Raw genomic sequence first — 23,492 nt, forward strand, 5'->3', positions numbered from 1 at the left:
ATATGTCGGCTATCTCCCGCATGGTATAACATTGATTGTTCTCAGTTTGATCGCTATCAACTTCAACTGGTCTACCTGACCGTGGAGCATTGTCCAGCCAGAAATCTCTAGCACGAAACTTCACAAACCGCTTTTGACACGTTCAATCAGTCACAGTCTCTGTACACTGCACAAATCTTTTTTTGCGTTTCGGTTGCATTTTTGTTCTTGAAATAATAAAGCATAATAAGCCAAAAATGTTGCTTTTTTCCTTCCACCTTCAATATTCACCAATTTTGATAAGTTTTTTTTAATGCAAAGATTGTTTTGAATGAAGTTAAAGACAGCTAACTGCTACTAGAGCCATCTTACAGAAAAAAAAACAAACGAACTTTTCGGCCAACACAATATGATGCAAACACACAAGCATTTTCCAGATTCATGCAGATAATAACAGAATATCATTATGAATTCATAACACAAACATTGAGAGGCTGCACACGGAACCCAGATATGTAAAACGAAAGGCAAAGAAAAGGGATCTGGCAAGAAGTGCATTGAAGGTAAAGACACAACGGAAATGAGTTCCTGAGTTTCCCTGCTCAGCACTCAACAGCCATCTTGAGGCAGGAAGAAGACGTTCACGATTCACCAAATGTCTTCCTGTTTCTTCCCCCATGATAATCTCTCTTCTAGATGGTGGTTTCTCTATGATTTCTCTGTGAGGATGCCACGTCATGGTGAAAAGGCAGGGAACCAGCTAGCCATTCTGCTTCCTCCGTGTCTCCCACCTGTTCTCTTCTTTTCGCTGTCACTGCCTGCAGGCCGCTTTGACCTTGGCCACAGCCTAATGTAGGACCTACTAGTAGGTCTTGATGCTGTGGAATCAGCTATCAGTAGGGAGAGCTACTCAATAAAGTGTGGCTCTTGTGATTGCTTATGCCTCTGATCTCTCCCCAGATTTATTTTTCTGAAATATAGATCTGATCATGTTTCTTCTGTTCGAAATCTCCTGTGGTCTCTCCCTCCTTCCTTGAAGATTGAGGTCTGGATGTCTCAGCCTGGAGTTAAAAGCCCTATCCACCCCTCCAGCCATTCTCTTCTACAGTTTCCACCCTCTTCCCCCACCTTGCATGCTCTTGCAGTAACTCAGACTTCTCGCAGTCCTGAACCCTGTGCTCTCTTCTTCTGTGCCTCTCTATCGTGTGCATGTGCGTGTGTGTGCATGTGTGTGTGTGTGTGTGTTTACCTAACCAGCCTATACATAGCATAGCCATTCAAAACTCAAATTCTTTGCCTTTCTCTCTCTCTTCCCTATATGCCTCTAGGATGTAGTTCGTGTTTGTCTGTTAGAATGCCTATTATAGCATCTATTGGGCTGTGCTGTTTTAAGAACAATTTTTCATTTATTACGGTTTTAGAGCGTCAGGAGAGTGGGACCTTAACTTTTTTTATTTTGGTATCTCTCTGTCCAGTCCCCTCTCTCTCCCTTCTCTTCTCCTGCACTTAAGAGGTAAGAAATCAGCGGTTGTTAAATTGAATTGAACAATTCACTCACACTGCAGGGCTCTAAATCTCCAGTATGAACTATGAAGGTAATGGAGGCTCATCTTGACACAGTAAATTTCTTTGTGTTTATTGACTCTTCATGTGGGCATGAAGAGGACAAGGAATGTCATTGTGTTCACTTATTACCTTATCCCCCAAGAGGCAGAAAGAAGACTTAGCTCACCAGCATAGGTCCTAACAATTTAGAAAAAATATATATGGTAAAGCGGATTTTGATAGTGTGTGGAGGGAAAAAATGTGTTTGTTTTTATGAATTAAAATGAACTGAGCTCTATAATACCCTGAGGAATTGCCTTTGTGGTCAGCGTCTCTGGTTTTTTTTTTTTTTTTTGCGGTCCGCGGGCCTCTCACTGTTGTGGCCTCTCCCGTTGCGGAGCACAGGCTCCGGACGCGCAGGCTCAGCGGCCATGGCTCACGGGCCCAGCCGCTCCGTGGCATGTGGGATCCTCCCGGACTGGGGTACGAACCCATGTCCCCAGCATCGGCAGGCAGGCTCTCAACCACTGTGCCACCAGGGAAGCCCCTCTGTTTTTTTTTTTTTTTTTTAATTTAGAATCCCCATAGGTTAATATCCAAGGACTCATACAACTCAATAGCAAAAAAAAGAAAAAAATCCCAAATAATCTAATTCAGAAATGGGCAAAGGATCTGAACAAACATTTTTCCAAAGAAGATATATGAATGGCCAACAGGTACATGAGAAGGGCTCAACATCACTAATCATAAGGGAAATGCAAATCAAAACCACAATGAGATATCACTTCATACCTGTTAGAAAGGCTATAATCAATAAGACAAGGGAAAACAAATGCGGGTGAAGATGTGGGGAAAAGGGATATTTTGTGCACTGTTGGTGGGATTGTAAATTGGTACAGCCATCATGGAAAAGAGTATGGAGGTTCCTCAAAAAATTAAAAATAGAAGTACCACATGATCCAGCAATTCCACTCCTGGGAATATATCTGAAGGAAATGGAAACACTATGTCGAAGAGATAACTGCATCCCCATGTTCATAGCAGCATTATTTATAATAGCCAAGACATGGGAACAACCTAAATGTCCATCAGCGGATAAATGGATAAAGAAGTTGTGGAATACATACAATGGAATATCATTCAGCCATGAAAGAGAAGGAAATCCTGCCATTTGCAACAACATGGATGGATCTTGAGGGAATTATGCTAAGTGAAATAAGTCAGACAGGGAAAGACAAATACTGTATGATCTCACTTACATGTGGAATCTAAAACACAAAGCAAAAAAGTACTCACAGAAAAAGAGATCAGATTTGTGGTCAGCCGAGGTCAGGGGGTGGGGTGGAAGAAGTAGATGAAGGTGGTCAACTCTTCAAATTTCTACTTATAAGGTAAATGAGCACTAGGGATGTAATGTACAACATGATAGCTGTAGTTAACACTGCTGTGTGTATATTTGAAAGTTGTTAAGAGAGTAGATCCTAACTAAGAGTTCTCATCACAAGGGAAAAAACTTTTTTTTGGTACCTCTATGAGTTGATGCATGTTAACTAAACTTATTGTGGTAATTGTTTCACAATATATGTGAGACAAATCGTCCTGTACACCTTAAACTTATACAGTGCTGTAGGTCAATTATATCTTAATAAAACTGGGGGGAAAAAAGAAACCCCACAGTTAACCATACTTCAGCCTCAGCCTTTTTAAAATACTAATCCTAGGGCAAGCTAGTAGGTGTATCTAGAAAAGTTCCATAGTCAAATAAGTTTGTGAAATATTGGATTAAACAAAGATAACAGAATTTCTCAGGGCTTTTATCATGTTAATGAACTTTGTGAATCTCTAGGAGCCAGCATATGGTCTGTGAGTGTTCCCAAATTTATTTGAAAATGGAATTCTTTATAATAGTGCATTGTAAGAACCTAACGTTTCATGGAACACACTTTGGGAAACACTGCTCTAATTTAACACTAATACCTGAAGACTGTATATGAGTTTTTGCATCTCCTAAGAGCAGCACATAATACGCATTACTCCTCTCCTTCTTCCAAGGTTCAGAGGATTTCAACAGTGATTACAGGAGAAATATGCATGTCATATCCTTTATGAATCCTTTAGCCCAGATACATGGGTTGTAGATTTTTAGTAAGTATTCAAAGGAAAGCCCTCTACTAATTTATGGAAAATGAGAGAATTTTTGTATCATTTCCAACCTTATCTTCTTACCCAGAGTGACACAGATTGTCTTTCAAGGCACTGGGTAATTAAAAGAGAAGTTATGTGTTGAAATCATTGTCATATTATAGTAACAAGGAGAAAGTTGTTTATTTGTACACAAAGCAGTCTGTCTTACCCTCTATTTGAAATATGTTAGAAGACAAAAGTTATTTGTGGGGAGAGCCTAAACAGCTAAGACTTTCACATCTGGAGCTTTCGGGAAACATGCTGTTCTGGATAGCTGAGTTTTCTTTATTGCTGGAGTTTAACCTATATTCTCATGAGTTTTCAAACTTCTACCTTTTGGGTAGCTCTTTTCTAAAATGTGTATCATGCCACCTTGTCATCTGAACTAGGGTACACTCCACATAACTGAGTCTTTCTTTCAAGGCTTTCACTCTGCTGTGATATAGGAAGATCTCTAGGGTCTAGAGTGGTGTGTCACACTGTTTGACCCATCACAAAATCTCCAAATCTTCCCTGGCATTAGTTTTGTCTTTTATATCACTCTGGCCAGCAACTACTACTTCTCATTCTTGTTCCCACACCAGACTCTTGCAGCCCCCATTTCGCTCTTCATTCTTGCCTCCCTGTTTCATAGAATTTACTTCATATTAATTTACTAATTTTGCATAGCAGAACACCACTCTTCTTAGAATCCTTTTTATTTTTATTTTTTAAAATTTTGGTCACGCCACGAGGCTCTCTGGATCTTAATTCCCTGACCAGGGATTGAACCCAGGCCCACAAAAGTGAAAGTGCCGAGTCCTAACCACTGGACCGCCAGGGAATTCCCTTAGAATCCTTTTTAAAACAAAAAGAGTCTAGGGTTCTGTTGTTACAAATTATGCTGAAAATCTCTTCATGTTTATTGACTATTTGGCTTTCTTTTTCTATATCATTTGCTCATTCTTCTGTTGGGTTGTCTGTCTTTTTCTTTTTGATTAGGAAGCGTTTCTATATATTCCAGATACTAATCCTTTTTGGTTATGTGCATTGCAAGTATCTTCTCCTAGCATTGTCATTTTGCTGGTGACATCTTTTGTCCTTTAGAAGCATTTCCATTTTCATGTAATTAAATGTATTATTCTCTGCCTCTATGGTCCCACTAGAATCTAAGTTCTCTGGGATGAAGAATTGTCTATCTTATCCTCTTCTTGTTCTCAGTGCCTAGATCAGTGCCTGGCATCTAGTAGATTCTCAGTAAATATCTGTTAAATGAATGAATAAATTAATTAATAGATAAAAAAAGGAGTCCAGGATTTTATGAGATAAATTCACAGATGTTAGCTGTGTAGAGACTTTTGGGCTTATTCTATTTTTTACTTTTAAAAAATGTGTTCTTAGGTAGGTGAGTTAGGCAGACAGCTGAGTTATTAAAATAAATTTAGTTAATTTACTTAACCTAGAATCCTAATTCAGTTGCCCAATGACCCCTGACATTTTAATTAATAAGGTACAACACCTTTCATTCAAAAAATCTCAAAGGATTTCACCACTTGAAGTTTGACCACACCCTACAGTACAAAGATAAATTCTAACAATAGTTGTAGTGTAGTTCTTCAGCTATTTAGAAACAGATACACAAAGCAGTCAGATGAGTTTCCTGAGTTCACACCGTGAAACCTCTGGGGAGTAAGAAACATCGGATTTTTTCTCAGTCTCTCTATTCACCACATAACATTTCCTCTTCAGGTGCAAAGTAAAATTAAATAGTGAAGGTTATTTCTTTACTAAAGATAACTCCAGTTAGTAGACATGATGGTTAATTTTACTTTATTTTTATTTTTTATTTATTTTTTTAATATCTTAAAAAAATTTTTATTTATTTTATTTTTTATTGTGTTGGGTCTTTGATGCTGCGTGTGGGCTTTTCTCTGGTTGCAGCGAGCAAGGGGCTACTCTTCATTGTGGTGTGCAGGCTTCTCATTGCTGTGGCTTCTCTTGTTGTGGAGCACGGGCTCTAGGTGCGCAGGCTTCAGTAGTTGTGGCACGTGGGCTCAGTAGTTGTGGCTCACAGGCTGTAGAGTGCAGGCTCAGTAGTTGTGGCGCAGGGGCTTATTTGCTCCTGGGAATGTGGGATCCTCCTGGACCAGGGCTCGAACCTGTGTCCCGTGCATTGGCAGGCAGATTCTTAACCACTGTGCCACTAGGGAAGCCCTATTTTTTTAACATCTTTATTGGAGTATAATTGCTTTACAATGGTGTGTTAGTTTCTGCTGTATAACAAAGTGAATCAGCTATACATAAACATATATCCCCATATCTCCTCCCTCTTGCGTCTCCCTCCCAGATGGTTAATTTTATATGTCAACTTGACTGGGTCACGAGGTGCCCAAATATTTTTTCTAACGTTATTCTGGGTGTTTCCGGATGAGATTAACATTTGAACCAGTAGACTGAGCAAAGCAGATTGCCCTCCCTAATGTGGGTGGGCCCCGTCCAATCAGTTGAAGGCCTGAATAGAGCAAAAAGCCCAACCCTCCTCCCAGTAAGGGAGAATTCCTTCTACCCGACTGCTTTCAAATTGGAACATCATCTTTTTCCTGCCTTCAAACTCAAACTGAAACATTGGCTCTTTCTGAGTCTTGAGCCTGCTGACCTTCAGACTAGAACTACACCATCAGCTCTCCTGGGTCTCCAACTTGCCCACTCGCCCTGCAGATCTTGTGACTTGTCATCCTTCATAATTGCACGAGGTGTGAGCCAATTCTTTATAATAAGTCTCTCTCTCTCTCTGTATACACACACACACACACACACACACACACACATATCTTCTATTGACTCTGTTGCTCTGGAGAACACTGACTAATGTAGTGGACATACTCTAATGTCAACTAATTAAAGGAAAAAATACTCCCAAAGACTTATCACTTCTCCAGCAGGAAAATCCCCTTTTGAAAGGCTTAGCTACACAGAATTCATAAAGGATTGTGGATTTCTATTGACTAGAGAGAAATTAAATTTCAGTGTTGAAAAAATTCCAGTGCTGAGATAGTAAATTTCTGGAAGATAGGTGCTTTGCCAGTTTTGTTTTATAGTTCTAGTACACTGAACAGCACAGCACGGCAGAAATTTTTAATGTAATGACATTATTTGGTGGTGATGTAAGAATGATGATACCAAATAAGCCTTTGGAAACAACTGTTGGCATGATGCTGCAAACAAGGTAATATCTAGGGCAATCAGGAGTGACAGAATGTATTGATGTAAGTCCACCCTAAGTGAAGATGCTTTCTTCTTGCTGATACTACAAAGAGGTGGGCTTCTACATTCAGCACTGACTGTGGGTCCAGCTTTTTATCTCTGCTCTGCGCTTCTACCTTACTCTCCTCTTCTGCCCTCTCCAGATCCTTTCCATCATCAGAGCTAAACACAAACCTCTTCTACGTCTCACCTCCATCTCACCCTTGACGGGTCCTGTTTTCTTCCATCCAGTAAAGGAAGGAGGGTGGAGCTGTGCCTTCATTGGCAGCCAAACATCTTGGGTGCTTGCTTCAGGCTCCACCTCCCACACCAACCACCACCCAGTGTGGATTACACAGCTCTTACCCAGAAGCTGTTTTTCCATCCTAGGAGCTGACCTCATTGTTCCTGGGTCGGGAGCCATCTACAAGGTGACACTTACCAACTGGGGAGTCTAGAGCAGTTTTGTGTTTGTGGCGCTGGAGGAGTCATCCTGTTCCATTGTCTTTTGTCGTAAAGACGGCATTAACAACCTCCTTTCGTCTTCTCTGAGCACAGAACATGGCTGAAAACGCAGAAGTGCGACTTGCATGTCACACATGGATATAGTCTGTGAATTCTCTAGTTCAGGAGCCTTGCTGTCATTTATGAAAACTGCCAGAGCTGTACGGCTCTGCTTCCTATTCTTACAGACTCAGCTGAGCCCCTGTCATGGGCTGCCACACAAACGTTGTCTGGTGCTGTCATTTCCTGGCAGTGAACAATATTCCCCACTGCCTCAGGATGTTCTCACAGTGTCCTTCTCGTGGTGGTGGAACCAGTCTTCAAAAAGCAAATGTATAGCTAGAGTCAATCTTTTGGAGAAGATGGGCAGAAACAAGGTCAGTGTGGTTTATTGGAAAGAACACCAAATACAGTTCTAAGAGCACAGCTACACTCTTCTGATAGTAGAGGAACTAGGCCCCCACCCCCTCACCACTTAGTGTCACAACCCTACATGTGTCTTCCTGTCCCCTCCCTACCTAACACCTTGAGGTGGGAAACGTGGCAGCAGTTATCTCTATTTTATCATAACCACTGACCAGCCTGGCCACACAACACCGTCTACTGGACACCACCACACACTCTCAGCCATCCAGCCAGTCAGCTGTGTTTCTAGATTTTTTTCCACTGATGTGCACTCTTTTCTTGGCCACAGCCCTAACTTTAGGTACATCAATTTCCTCATTATTTAAATGTAGTCAGTAATGATAACCCAAGTTGAATCTGCATCCTTAGGAGAGAAAGCGTTCTATTAGAGCAAGCTATGTCTCTTCAGATGTATATTGGGAATAATTACACTTACTACCCTAGTAATTCATCAAATATCCAGCTAATATTGATTTAATGTCTACTTTGTGTGTGTCATAGTGCTAAGTGCTTATTGTAAAGATTTAACAACAGATTATATACTGCTCAGGAGATTTTTGTCTTTGAAAAGTTAATAATAGTTATTTCATATATTATAGGACAAATGCCTTTTCAATACTTGGGATTTTTTTTAACAATAGGAATTTAAATGCAACAAAGGGATAAAGAGTGAACAATTTCATTCAGACTTCAGGTTTTGGAAGGACTAGATATAATGTTAGTTAGTAATAAACAATGTGGACTTCCCTTATGAGAAAGATACATACTTAGTGAGACATTTACTGACTCCAGGGTCACCATGTCACCCTCTTTGCAAAACACTGGTCTCTAGCACCGCATCTTTGTTATTTTGTGTAATTTTTCTTTATTTCCTGGCACCCCCATGGAGGCACTTTCTCATTTTTCCTCCTGTGTAAGTGAAATAAACAGAGTCTATAACTTCAGAGGCCTTGAAATTTTATGGTTGTTCATACCGCCACAGTTAAAATGATTTCTTAATTTTTTTGTTGCTTTCCCTTCAGCAGAGTTTCATTTGCCAAGTACCTGAGCGGCAGAGAATTCGATTCTGTGGGCGGATATATCTGTGTTTAACAGGCGCAGATATCTCCTAAGAACCCTCCTATCTTCACACTCGTCGCCTTTATATTTTTCGGGATTTTAGAAATACCATAATCTCAGCATATTAAATATGAAGGGACTCCTTCGGATTCCCAGAGCCTTAAAGTTAGGCTATGCAAATGTGTGCGAGTGTGTTTCCTTGGTGCGGAATGAAAGTTACGGCAGGGTTTTTCGAAGCAGCATTTCTATAAGCGTCACTCCTGCCACTGCCTTTCACAAGGGCCCACTTGCTGTGAAATATTTTGAAAACAGAGCTGAAGTGAAACTAACGCAGAGCGCAAACAGGCGGAAGTACGAATAAACTGAGCGTGGCTGGCAGAAACCGAGAGGTTGGCAGTTTCCGCAAAGGAAGAGAATGCTTGGTAAACCGGGAGGAAAAAACCGCCCAGGGCTGTTGTTTAGAAACCTCCCGACCTCTGTTTCCCTTGCCCCTAGGGTTGGGGGAGCTCCCCAGAGCCGAGGAAGCAGCCCCCCAAAACCGCTTCCGGTACTGAAGCGTCCCTCCTCACGCCCCCAGGGAGCAGCGCCTTCTCAGGCGACGATTCCCTGCGACCCAAAAATAACTACACAGACTTCAGGAAAAGGGCCAAAGCCTGCGGCACAGGGAGGTGCTTAGTTACCGACTTATCGCTTACAGCCAGAACACTGGAAACCTAACCCAGCGCTAGCCTTTTATAGAGAGTCCCTGGAGCCCCGCCCTAGCAACTTCTCCTAGCAACGCCTCGCCCGGGTGCTCCGCGGTCTTATCTGCTTCTGCCAGGCTCTTCCTGTTCCCCTCCCCCAGGCAGCGGGCTCGGCCGTCCCAAGTCACGTGACTATCCCCAGGGGAGGAACGGGAAGAGCGGAAGATGTGAGGGGCGGAGCGCTGGAGGGCGAGCTCAACGTCATCAAGATAGGCCGAGCTGGTGGTGGCGCTTAGCGCTTCTGGGAGTCTTGAGATTCGGCCACTGGTTGAAATGGCGGAGACTGCGGCCCTGGTGTGGCTTCGGGGCCCCAGCTTCGGGTGCAAGGCGGTGTGGTGTACCTCGGCCCCGCGCTCCGTACGCGATTTTATCCACCGACACTGCCAAGATCAGGTGAGGTTTGTGGTTCCTGGAAGGAATGGGAAAGCAGGACAGGGGCAGGATTAGGTGCGGTGAGGGTCTGTCGGGGGCACGTCTGTTCTTTGGGGTTCTCAGTTTTTGAGGCTGAGGGTTATGGTTTTAAGGTGCTTCAAACTGATGCTGAGGCCTGCCTTTGCTTTTGTTTTGTGGTGGTTTTGTCTCACAGAAGGGAGAAAAATCCCTCCGCTCACGGTGCGTTTAGTCCGGCCCTCAGTCTGGACTAACAGAATACACTTTGGTATTCTCTTCATCCGTAAATGAGGCGGTTGGACCAGATGATTTTTAAGGCTCATTTCCTTACGTTCGCTCTGTGCTTATGTGACGTGCATTTTTTGTCCACTGATAACACAGCCCTCTTAGCTCCAACCTAGAGAAGTATGTCATATCCAAACCCAGGCCAAAGGATGGTTGGGAAGGAAATGGATTTATCTGGTCACTGGTCGGGGCCAAGCACTCACATAGGTCATGTCGAGGGCATGATTCTTAGGGCCTGTCATGTAGATGTTTTCACTAATCATTATGATGCTCTGATTTGCACAGGCATATTTTTGAAAACCTGTCATTGACTTCTAAAGTTACATGTGTGGTTTACTTAATTATCAAGTCAGCAAGCTTTTACCAAGTATAAGATAGTAAACTCATTCAGTTATGTAAAGAATATGCTGGTCCCAATGAATCTAATTTTAATTTTGACATTTGATCTCCTATTAACACGTTAACACTGCAGTCTAAACCAAATCTTTACTTGGATTGGTTCCATGAAGAAGCAAGGTCTGTTTGCAAATAATGTGGTTTTTCAGTTTCCTCATTTTTCTTCCTAGACTTCAGTCCAGTTTAAAAGCTGTCAGAAATGTTTTTACCATCTGAATGGGAAAATATTTTCCAAAATAGTTGGATTTTAATATCTCTGAAAATAACTTGTATCTGATGACCAGTTTTCAGACTTACTGACAGTTGATCCAAAGTGAGACCAGAAAAAAATAAGATCTTAATTATGAGGAGTCTTGGCAAAAATAATTTAAAATAAGCAAGAAATATAAACGAATGGATTCATTCATATACTTAAGACACATGGCCATAACAAATATGAACAAAAACACAAAACTTACAAAAGGGCATTTGATGAGACACTGGAACGAATAAAAATAGCTCAAGTTCATGCTTATGCCTTTTATTTTTTATTTTTTTTTATTATTTATTTATTTATTTTTTTTGCGGTATGCGGGCCTCTCACTGTCGTGGCCTCTCCCGTTGCGGAGCACAGGCTCCGGATGCGCAGGCCCAGTGGCCATGGCTCACGGGCCCAGCCGCTCCGCGGCATATGGGATCCTCCCAGATCGGGGCACGAACCCGTATCCCCTGCATCGGCAGGCGGACTCTCAACCACTGCGCCACCAGGGAGGCCCTTATGCCTTTTAAAACAGAACTATTCTGACACATGATAAAGTTAGTGTTAGCCCTACCTGATAAAGTAAAAATCAGGCTGGGATAATACACAGATAAAGCTAGCTGCAAAGTTAATAGGAAACAGTGTTTCTCCCAAGGACATGGTACAGTGATGAAATGTCATAATGACTTCCTTGAAAGTCTGCTTCTTTTTTAGTCTTTGTGAAACCTTACCTCAAAAATCAGAGATTATAAGAATAAACTGCTGTTGCAAGTTTTATCAGTAAGAAGCATCCCACTCTTACCTTGAGAATCTAAGTCACTTTGATGTAGAGAAGCACTCTTGATTTCCCAGGTGCAGAGCTTCAGATTAGGGGTTTCTGGACACAACATTCCACATTTATCTTAACTTTGTAGTTTCCGAGGAAAGAGGAGCCTGGATCTCCTTCACAGTCTAGACCTGATGTTGACCCTTAATACACACAGCCCTGCTTTATTGTGAGCCTCTCAAAACATTGTTTCATCTAAATTTTACCTAAATTCCATCCGCCCCAAATCCTATACTAACTATATCTTTTTATTTGTTGGTGAGACACCTCATGATTCCTCTGGTGTGCAGTCCCTCTCTTGTAGTGAGTCAAGAAATTTGAGTTGTTGAACTATATGTTGTTTCTGGTGGCCTTCGGCTGATTGGCCTAAGACACACGTAATACTTTCTGCTTGAAATGCTTTATAATGGTTAAAAACAGTTAAATTGATTGTAAATTTTCTTTGTTATTTTTTTCTACTAGTGATTATTAACTGACAAGAATCTTAACGAGTAGAAAATGCAATTTTGTTCATCAGTTGTCTCATTAAATAAGCAGTTCTGTTTGGAAATGAAGTATGATGCATGATGTATAATCTTTCAGCCTTCATGTTAAAGTCTTTTAAAGTTATTTAGGATTTTAGAAATACCATACCCATTGGATATATAAGATATTAAAAGAAGCTAAAGTAGCTTTTAATTTATAAACATTAAACATATAGGAGGTGAATTACGTGTCTCATTTAATTTTTACAGCTCTTTAAAGTGGACAGCATTTTATAGGCAAGAATAGTCCTTCATGTTAATCACATCATTGCATACAGCCTGAGCTCCTTTGCTCCTGTCTCCTGGTATCATATTTGCCTGGGAAAACTCCAGTCAATTTAAATCCAACTCTCCACCTATTTTACCTGGCATCTGGGCAGTGACTGTGGTAGGGGAACTAATCACGCAAACCAGTCTCACTACAAATTCATAAACACCAAACTTAGTGGTGCTTGACATTTCTACTGTATTTCTCTAACCCAGAGCATGCTTCCACTGGGTTGCAGGACTGCTGAGAATATTGATCTAAGTAGTCCTTGGGCAGCTGGACAGAACCCAGGATCTCAACACATCTTCAGTAGCTTTGCTCATTTTCCCTAGAGTGTCATCCACATATCGTTTGTGTATACCATGGTGTGAAAAGGGTTGAGAGGCACTGCTCAGTTCATCACTCTTTCACTCTCCTAGATTACTTTTTCACATCTTCTCTCTTTAAATCTCCAAGAGTTCTTCCATCCCAAGGACCATACTTTGTACTCAAGCAGTAAAGAGAGAATTTCTGCATCGTCACACCAGTGCCTCTGGTAGGTACCTGCTGTATATTCAGCCTTCTTGTCTGTTACTGTGGATGAACTGTCATTATTTTACAAATAATTTGCAATTATCTTCTACTTTGTACAGTAACCCCTCCCCCTCACCTACTGAAAGACTTATTTTGACATTAGTTCTTTCTCCCCTGTATTTTCCAGTGTTTACCCTTTTTACAGCATCATTCCTACCAGTGCGCAAACGTGCGCCCACATCCCTTCTAGCTATCACCTTATTTTCTCTGATTATCTTTATAAAAAAATATTCTTGAACATAAAAGTTTTCTCCTTTAGAACCCACTCTAGTTAGGCTTTTTTGTTGCCATCACTCCAACAGAACAGCTCTTTGTCATACTGGTCAGTATCTTCTATGTTGCCCTATCCAGTGATCAGTTTGCAGTTTTCATCTTGTTTTGTCTGTCAGTGCCGGTTTGCACAATTGACCATTCCCTGCCGGAGTACACTTTGCTCACTTGTCCAGATACGACTCTCAGTTCTCTTCCACCTCACTGGCCTCTCCTTTCCAGTCTTTTACAGCTTCCTCCTCATCACCCTGAACTCTAATCTTGGAGGGGCCCCTCCCTCATCCCAGTGCTTTCATCCATACTCATGGCTTTAACTATCATCAGTATGCCGACAACTTTCAAATGTAACTCCCCAGTGCAGACCTCTTCCCCAAACTCCAGACTTGTATAGCCACCAGTCTACTCGGCATCTCCATCTGGCTGTGCAATAAACACCTCAAAGTAAAATATCTGAGATGAGACTAATTTTCTCCCTCAAACTTCCTTTTCCCTCTTAATGAATGACAACTCCATTTTCCCATTTATCAAACCAGATTTTTGGAATCATCTCTAATTCCTCTATTGATCTCACTCCCTTCACCCAGAGCATTAGCAAATCCTGTTGCCTTTACCTTCAGAGTATCCTCAGAATCTCACATTTCTCATCATCTCTGCCACTACTGCCCTGGTACAAATAGCCTTCATTTCTTACCTGGATTATCACAATAGCTTCTCAATGATCTCTCTGCTTCTATAGTCTTACTTTCAGTTTAACAGCTAGAGTGATACTTTAAGAGCATGACTCAGATCTCACTTTGTTCAAAACTCTACAATAGTTTTATTCAGAGTAACATCCAGGGTCCTTACAATGGTTTTGAAGGCCTTATCACTCCCCTTTTGTGCACTTCATTCTAGCCTCATTGGCTGTGTTGTTCCTTGAATGCTCTAAGTTCATTCCTGTTGCGTTTGCTCTTGTCTCTGTCTGGAATGCTGTTCCCCCAGATAGTCACATGGCTCATTCTCTCACTTTCTTTAGTTCTCCGCTCAAATGTCACTTGATCAGAGAGGCTTTCCTTGACTATATATATTAAACAGATTACCACCACACCCATCCACATATCTTATCCCCTTTACCCTGCATATCACCACTTGACATGACACATAATTTGTTCATTATTTGTCTTCCCCCACTAGAATGTTAGCTTCATGAGGCAGGATCTATATTCACTGTAGTATTCATGGTAGTATTCCAACACTTGAAAAGTACCTGGCAAATAGTAGGTACTTAATATTTGCTGAATGAATGAATGGGTCCCATTGAAATAGCTGTATGATGTGGTTCAGAATGAATGTTCATAGTTTCCACTTCAGGAAGTTGCCGGCAATGCATTTTTCTTTTCTACTCCTATTTAGATCTCTCTTTTCTTCTTGTTGCAGATTTAATTGTCAACCTCCTAAGTTCCATATAACTTTGGAGAATACTCCTCTCTTGTCTCATTTTATGGCATCAGAAACTTGTTTAGAAAGACTTACAGTTTTTATATTTTCTTTTCATCATTTGATCGGAGAATTTTTTTGAAATACATAGAGTGGGTTTGGGGGAGTATACTTGGGCTTCTGCAGTGATTGGCTGGGACTCAGGGGGATGCTGGCAGAAGAGAGGAGGCACCAACTGCCAGCTGGTCCTAAAGCTGTTAAAGCTTATATAGGTAGTATATTAAAAATCATACTCTTGTCTCCTCCTCTCCTCTCTTCTTATCCCTATCTACACTTTTCAAGATGTCACTTTTAAACTTGGGGCCACTCAGTGTTCAACTTGATACTACCTGTTTTAAAAAGTCAGAGGAAATGGGACCTTCAGAGTTACTAGATCTGAGCACTGAATAGTCTTCTACCTTGACCCCTATTTCCTATTAGAGAAGGAGAATAGGCAGGTTTTTTGTTTCTGGGTTGTTTTTTTTTTTTTTTAACATTTATTTATTTATTTGGCTGTGCCTGTCTTAGCTGCGGCACATGGGATCTTCATTGCTGCATGCGGGCTTTTGCAGCATTCGGGATCTTTTTTTTAAGTTGCATCATGCAGTATCTTTAGTTGTGGCATGCGAACTCTTAGTTGTGGCATGTGGGATCTAGTTCCCTAACCAGAGATCGAACTTGGGCCCCCTGCACTGGGAGTGTGGAGTCTTAAACACTGGACCACCAGGGAAGTCCCGAGAGCAGTTTTAATTTTCACCCAAAAGGCAGAAAGTTCTTCTGTATATCATGATTAAGTATTAGGAAGAAATCGTACCTAGAATACATCATACAAAATGAGTTTTTTCTTTTAGTAGTTTCCATTTTTGCAATTCAACAAATGTTAATTGAACACACAGTATCTCCTTATAACTGGAGTAATAAAAAGATAAGCTAGATCCCTTCATGCAATAAACTTGTATTGTCTCATAAACAGCATTGAAAAAACCCCGAACTTGTCTCTAGGATATTCCAGTGGAATGCTACTTTGTGAAATGCAATGGATCACTCGTTAACACCAGTGACACAGTGCAGCATGGAGCTGTTTACAGTTTGGAACCCAGACTTCGTGGTGGAAAAGGAGGTAGGACATGAATGTTGATGGCTTAGTTGTAACACATCTGTGTTCTGTAGCCATATGTATTAAATTAACAAACTCCTTGGTGTCTGTAATGTACCAGCCTCGATTTGCCTTGTGAAATCCTTTGTTTGCTTGTCTAATTTTGCATATTTTCTCTTTTATTCTTTTTGAGGTAGATACCGTATGATAAAATTCCCACCTTCTCCAGTTGGATCACTCTTAGGCACCCTAGGCTCTCAAGCTCTAGGGAGGATTAGATGAAGAGAGGTGATTGTTACTCTGTCCAGTTTGCAGACGAGTGTCAAAACAATCAAATCTCCTTGTGCTTTTCTCAAGATTTTTGCCTAGTTATTGTAGTTCCAAGGGAGGTGTAAAGTCACTTTATGAAATACAACCATTTACAGATTGAGGTAGATTAAGGTCCTGGTTGTAGTAACTCATCTTAGAAGAGAAAAAAGAAACTACAAGAGCAAAAACTGAATATGAACCGTTCTTGGTATTTCTCCTGATGCACTAACATATAATTCTTAGGCTTTCTCAGAATCTGTGGTGATTCGGTTTGGTTTTCAAAGAGCTAACATTTCAGATTCTAATCATCCTGCTGTTGGAAATTGTGTCAGTAAGAATGAAGCTTGTCGTATCAGCCAGTGACAGCTTAAAATGGCCTCCTTGCAAAATCTCACCATATAATTTTTAAAATTCTTAATCGTGGAATCTTGGGATTTCTGGCACTAGGTAAAGCCCTCTAAAATAGCCCAGTGGTGCAGGTAATTGATACAATATTGCAGAAGTATAAGAGGAAGTGTAAAAAGCATGAGATTGAATCAAGTTTATCAGTACTCTTACCTTTGCTACCTGGGTTAGAATCTTGATGTACACTTCCTTTAAAACTGAAAAGAAAGTAGAGATCACCTGTAGTCTTGTGATATAATACTATTTTCACAAATTTGGCTTTTGTCCATCCTTGAACACTTTTTTAACCTGCTTTCTCCAAACATACTTGCTCAGGTTTTGGGTCTATGCTCCGAGCACTTGGTGCTCAGATTGAGAAGACAACCAATCGAGAAGCTTGCCGGGATCTCAGTGGAAGGAGACTGCGAGATGTCAATCACGAAAAAGCGTAAGATGCCCACCTATTTTTATTTTTTTTTAAGAAACATACTTTTCTATCATTGTACACATGCCATGCATATCAGAAATGTAAACCTGAAATACTTATGCTCTAATTTGTTGTTATCAGATTTAACTTTTCCTGTAATTTAATAATTATCTTTGGGTTTTAGTCAAGTCCATAACAGTATGCTAGTAGTAAGCATGGCACACACTCTGAGGGAATATCACAGTATGAACAAGAGTGCATTAATTTGTCTGGGTGGGGTGTTTTATGTATAAAAACGCATGTGTATAATATAGCCATTCAGTTACATCTCTTCTCTCCCATCCCCAGAATGGCTGAATGGGTAAAACAACAAGCCGAGCGAGAAGCTGAAAGGGAGCAAAAGCGCCTGGAACGACTGCAGCGGAAGCTTGCAGAACCCAGGCACTGCTTCACCAGCCCCGACTACCAGCAGCAGTGCCATGAGATGGCCGAGCGTCTGGAGGATTCCGTCCTCCGAGGTGAGAATGAGGATTCCTTAGTGCCATCAGCAGGCGTCCCTGGAGCCAGCTGTTCTGCACAGAGGGCAGTTCTTAAGCCTTTTTGGGTTACAGACTTCTGAGAAACTGATGAAGCTGTGGAATTTCTCCCCTCAGTAATGAATACAGTATATCTTACAACCCAGGGAAAAAACCCATACACTCACACAACATTTGACATACTTGACCCCTGAACTTTGTGGGCTCCTGGGCCCCAGGTAAGAATACTTTTTGTGCTTCATGGGAATAAGCTAAGTCTTCAGGAGGTGCCTAGACCCCAACATTTTGCATCCAGTTTTAGGTCCCTTTTTTGAAACACGGTTTTTAATGAGAATGATTTTCATTAACTTTTATGTTTTTAGCATCCAAAGCATTATGCTAGGGCTATTGTGCATTCAATTGAATAAGAAGGAGTCTTTTCCATCAAAAGGGTTATGGCATAACAAGGGAAAGACAGTTGTATGCAAATTACAAGCACAAGGGGATGAATCCTTAGGTTTGAGGAGAGATAGGTATGAATCTGTCAGCCTCAAAATTACAAATTGGACATGGTGCTTTAAAAATCCGGTTCAAGGGCTTCCCTGGTGGCACAGTGGTTGAGAGTCTGCCTGCCAATGCAGGGGACGCGGGTTCGTGCCCCGATCTGGGAAGATCCCATATGCCGTGGAGCGGCTGGGCCCGTGAGCCATGGCCGCTGAACCTGCCCATCCGGAGCCTGTGTTCCGCAACTGGGAGAGGCCACAACAGTGAGAGGCCCGCATACAGCAAAAAAAAAAAAAAAAAAAAAATCCGGTTCAAGAGCCAGAGTGCTTATCTTAAATCTGTGTAAATTTGAGATTAGTCTCATTTTAACTGGATTAACTTTTGGTATGTTAAGAAATTTAAATCTAGAGCTTTAGATTGCAGCTGTTTTTGCAATTCAGATTATTTATAAATTCTTTAATTGAACTTAGTCCTGATAGCAGAAACTGAGTTGTTAAAATGTCTGGTTAGGTATGCAGGCTGCCTCCAGCAAGACGGTATCGGCAGAAATCCGTGAGAGTCGGAAACGGCCTAACAAATCAAAAACAGACAAAGCAGCCAGTGCAGAGAAAAGGAAATGCTTTTGGTAAGTATGTTCATTTTCATTTCAAATAGATCTTTGAGAACTGAAGAAAAAATTTTTTTTTCTTTCTGTTTATCCCTCTGGAATATCTTGTTCTGAAACTGACCTACTATATTTTTTTCTTATCTACCTGAAATAAACATACTTTTAAGTAAAGTCTGATGGAAGCTCAGAAATTTTCCAGAGTGCTTCAGTTCAGGTTTCAGTGATTCTCACATTGTATACATTAGTAATGGTTTCTGCCCTAAGTGCCATTCATAGAATCTAAAGGATAATTTTTTTCCTTACAGTGGAAAATCACATAAAAATAGCTTTATACTTGAATTACTGTTAGGTGTTGAAAGAGTTAACTTTCAGAAATTCCAGGTGGAAGCCATGGCTTTACTTTCCAGGTTGTTCTGTTTTCTCTGGTTTTTCGTAGTCATCACTGAGGTCTTTGGTCACTTTGCCAGACCTCTCTTCACCAGTTTTGCACTTGCAGGTGAAAAGCACAACAATACTTTTTCTTATCCATTCTTCTTACAGTTCTCCCACCCTTCCCAGTTGGTCCTCTGGTTACCAGCTCAGTTCCCTTGGGCCGAGTTCTAGAATATGATAAGTGCAAATGGATCTTGGTTTCATTGTTGGCTTCCCCTTTGGGGATAGAAAGATAATTATTAACTAAACACCATGTAACTCTGTGAGTCCAGCATAGAATTTTTTGTGTTCTTTCTGAAATGTGAATTAAATGTTCCTGAGAGAAAAGCTAGTAGTATTTCCTGTGGGCTTCTTTTTTTCAAGCCAGGTTTATTGTGGTATAATTTATATATGGTAAAATTCACCCTTTTTGAACAGTTGTACAAGTTTTTAAAATTTTATAATACACAGTCGTGTAACCATCACCAAAATCAAGCTATGGAATATTTTCATCACCCTAAGAAGTTCCCACGTGTCCCTTTGCAGTTAATTTTCTTCCCCCACCTCCATTCCTGGCAACCCCTGATCACTGGTGTGATGTTTGTTCATATGGTTTTGTCTTTTCCAGAATGTCATTATGTCTGCTTCTTTCACTTACAATAATGCTTTCGAGATCCACAGATGGTATTATATGTATCAGTAGTTTGTTCCTTTCTATTGCCAAGTATTGTTGCCTGGTATAGCTGTACCACAATTTGTTTATCATCCATTCTCTAGCTGTTAGAGGTTTGGGTAGTTTCCAGTTTTGGGCAATTATGAATAAAACAGGATTTTCTTTCCCTTTTTTTGGCCGCGCCATGTGACATGCGGGATCTTAGTTCCTCAACCAAGGATCGAACCTGTGCCCCCTGCAGTGGAAACTTGGAGTCCTAACCACTGGACCGCCAGGGAATTCCCAGGATTTTCTTTTAACTGCTTATTATTTTATCTAATTTCCAACAGTTAAAATTCATACAGTATTGGGCAAAAAAGTTTTAAGCAAAACCAGTTTGTTTTAAGAGAGTCACAGTTTTTAAAAGGAGATCCTGTTGGATCTTTGGCATGTTGCTTCCAGTCTCACTGAAGTTTTTTTTCCTTTTATACCTCTGGAATATCTTGTTCTGAAACTCACCTACTCTCCATCTCAAGTTAGCTGATACCTTTATTCAGAGTCTGTTTCCTGGACAAACTGCAACTCTTTTTTTTTTTTTTTTTTTTAAGTAGAAGCTGTAAATGGTGTTAAACCTTTTTGTTGCTTCTAATAGGTTGGGCATGGAAGGACTAGAGACTGCAGAAGGATCTGGCTCTGAGAGCTCCGATGATGACAGTGCAGAAGCACCTAGTACTTCAGGAATGAGCTTTCACGTTCCCAGAAATGGCAGTGATGGTGTTGAGATGGCAGCCGAATTTCCTAGTAGCTCTCAGCGGGCAAGAGTATTGAGTGCAGACTCTAGATCACGAGAAAAACTACAGACCCCTGTGACGGACTCTGGGAATGGTATTTCAGAAGACTTGTATGCTGCTGAGCTGGGAGAGGCATCTACCCAGGAGTACATGGAAAGGAAGATGGCTATAGAAACAGAGAAAACCCAGGAGAAAAATGAGGCAGAGAGTAAAGAACCCTTAGAAAAGGAAGCAGCTGGAGTTGGACTGAATAAGGAGCAGGACACCAAAGAAATGACTGATGGGGAAAGAGCTGCCAAGGGAGCACCTGGAGGAGACAGGGAAAACATACCTGTTGCCAAGCTGGAGGAAAGCCAGTCAGGAAACACAGTAAGTAAATTTGGGGGGTTGACGTCTGAAGCCAAATCAGTTTAATCTCTGTAGTAAGTCGTTAAAATGAAAAGATGTGCTTTTTCCCATCAGCTGCTTAGTGGAAAGGCTTGTTTAATAATCAGAAGTACAGATGATGGTGAAGCTTGCCATGTTCCCCCGAAAAATCCTTAGTTTTTTTTTTTTTTAAAGCTCTGGAATTGGTATTATTTTGCCACTAGGTGGTGTCCTTGGTTCCATATTTCATCAACTCTAAGTGCACGTTTTTCACGTTTTAATACCTCTGAATTTGGATATATATCATGTTATAGTTTAATTGGTATTGTTATTCTTTCTTAATAACACATGTACTAATAAGGCATATTATGATAGATGGCATTTTTAGCTTTGATAAAATGTGCTTATTTTCCTATCTCTAAATTTCTAGTTACTTAGTTTTTCTTTCTCATGTGAGTTACTGTTGAACACAATTGTCAGTTGGATGTGAAGATCTTTCCTGTAGAAGAGGAGCAGCTCCTTTTTAATTTATCATTAAATCTTAAGCCCCACACTCAACCTTTTAAAAATTTATTTTCATTGTGCATGCTTTTCCTTAACTAGTTATTTGCTGCCTTTAATGGACTTACTTCCAGCAAAAATCTTTAATGTTTACTCTTCAGTCTAATGATTTGCTTTTTAGGATAGATGAAACCTGAACTACTTGGCTTCTTTGGTAAACACAAAGCCTATCATTATTTATTTAACCAGCACCTTCCCTACTGGTGCTGGTTAAATAAACAAAAATGCACATATTGCCCTTTCTAGGGAAGATAGTGAAATTTTTTATGCTAAGGGCTTTAAATTGACCTTTACACCATCTCTGGAGTTACAAGCATGTAGCTTTTATGTTACTCATATATGCTAGGAGTTTATCCTAACCAAAGTCTTGGAAAAATGAAGAAAGGAAAATAGAATAAAACCTGATTTGACTTTCAATCTTTGAGCTTTTAACTGTGGAAATTTTGTTCTTGATGTAGTTGTAGCTGTTGTATTCATAATAATCATGTACAACCATGTGTGATTCTCCAAAGACACATAAGTGGTTTAGGATTTGGCCATATATAAAGAAGCCAAGATTCACTCCAGAAATCTTAACAAAATGGACTTTTTTTTTTTTTTAAAAGATGACCTAGAATGATAGTTTGTCCCTAGAGCTCTTCAATATTTTTAAAAAACAACTTGCTGTGAGAGAAAATTACTGACCTTTGAATATGTTTTTTTAAAAAAAACCCTAGGTGGTGAATGTTTTCATTCTTTGCAGAGCACCTGTCATTACAAGTATTTAATTTTAAAAAAAGTATTTAATTTTGTCTTAAAAGTCTATAAAGGTACTTGGTGGATAGAACAGTTGCAAGTCTTTTGAACAGCATTTAAATTTGTCAAGTTATATAAGTGAGAACTTTGATAATCACAGTTATTTGATTAAAATAGAAAGCTTAGGATTATGGGGTTAGTAGATTCACAGGCATAGGAATCTCATTAAAATGAGGCTTTAGAGGGTGCTGCTCTTTTCTCTGGTCATAGTATGGGCGTAGGTGAGGTACATTTTGCTGTTTGAATTTTTACTGGAAAAATCAAAAAAAGAAAAGTAAAATTAAGAATCTGTTCAGAAATTCTATAACTTGTTACTCTTCTGAATACTTGTTTCTAAGTATATAGATAAAAAAATTAATATTTATTAATTATATGTGTTGACAATGTGTAGAGAATAACATGATTATTACAATTCAGTAGTAAGATATGGCATATTAAATGAAGATTTCTTAAAAAACAGAAGGTCGATGACAATTGAAAAAAGTTTTATTCAGAGGAATGGACCTATTTAAAATTTTTCTTTCTTTTTCTTCTTCTCAGGATATTGGTCAGGAAACTGTAGATTTACTGGCGTTCAGCTCTGTTGCAGAAGTGGAGTTGCTGGGTTTGGAGAAGCTCAAGTGTGAACTCACGGCCCGGGGATTGAAGTGCGGGGGCACTCTCCAGGAGCGGGCAGCGAGGCTGTTCTCTGTCAGAGGACTGGCAAAGGAGCAGATAGATCCAGCTTTATTTGCCAAGCCTTCGAAAGGGAAGAGGAAGTGAACTTCATCGGAGCTGATTTCCTGTGTCTTTATAGGCTAGCGCTTACAACCTGTATAACGTTGACTCTTGGGCATTATTCTTGTTGCTATTAAAGGTGACTTTTTAATAACCAAATTCTAACTATCCTCTTTTTCATTATTAGATTTATAGAATTAATTTGTGAAACCCTCTGGGCCTGAAGTTTTTTTTGTGGGAAGGTTTCTTTCAACTTATTTCTTTAATAAATATAGGGCTATTCAGAGTTTGGGTTTCATCTTGGGTCGTTTAGGTAAATTATAATTTCAAAGAATTTATCCATTTGACCCCAGTTGTCAGATTTGTGGACATAAAGTTATTCATAATAGTCCTTTCTATCCTTTTAACATCTTTTAGGAGCTGTAGTGGTAACTTCTTGTTCATTCTGGTACTGGTAATTTCTGTTTTCTCCTTCTTGATCAGTCTAGCTA

At 40.2% G+C, this 23,492-nt stretch overlaps 1 protein-coding gene across 2 annotated transcripts; it reads left to right on the top strand.

The window, feature by feature from the left end:
• The first annotated feature begins 9,890 nt into the window (after positions 1 to 9,890).
• SDE2 (SDE2 telomere maintenance homolog) lies at positions 9,891 to 23,160 on the top strand. Of its 2 annotated transcripts, none has more exons than XM_060088628.1 (7): positions 9,891 to 10,034; positions 15,869 to 15,986; positions 16,992 to 17,103; positions 17,431 to 17,600; positions 18,612 to 18,726; positions 20,424 to 20,931; positions 22,825 to 23,160. In XM_060088628.1, exons 1-7 carry the CDS (start codon positions 9,915 to 9,917, stop codon positions 23,044 to 23,046), a joined length of 1,365 nt encoding a protein of 454 aa, XP_059944611.1. In that variant the 5' UTR covers positions 9,891 to 9,914; the 3' UTR covers positions 23,047 to 23,160. The 2 variants fall into 2 exon arrangements, with proteins under 2 accessions (XP_059944611.1, XP_059944612.1); XM_060088629.1 differs by lacking the exon at positions 9,891 to 10,034 and adding an exon at positions 12,809 to 13,103.
• Positions 23,161 to 23,492: the final 332 nt, after the last annotated feature.

The sequence above is a fragment of the Mesoplodon densirostris genome, chromosome 2 (assembly GCF_025265405.1).
Source record: "Mesoplodon densirostris isolate mMesDen1 chromosome 2, mMesDen1 primary haplotype, whole genome shotgun sequence".
Lineage (NCBI taxonomy): Eukaryota > Metazoa > Chordata > Mammalia > Artiodactyla > Ziphiidae > Mesoplodon > Mesoplodon densirostris.

Excerpts from the sequence above, each read along its gene's own strand:
- SDE2 (XM_060088628.1), top strand. The coding sequence starts at position 9,915 with ATGGCGGAGACTGCGGCCCTGGTGTGGCTTCGGGGCCCCAGCTTCGGG. Across the intron at positions 15,987-16,991 it reads ACTTCGTGGTGGAAAAGGAG|GTTTTGGGTCTATGCTCCGA; the intron begins GTAGGACATGAA and ends ATACTTGCTCAG. Across the intron at positions 18,727-20,423 it reads GAGAAAAGGAAATGCTTTTG|GTTGGGCATGGAAGGACTAG; the intron begins GTAAGTATGTTC and ends TGCTTCTAATAG.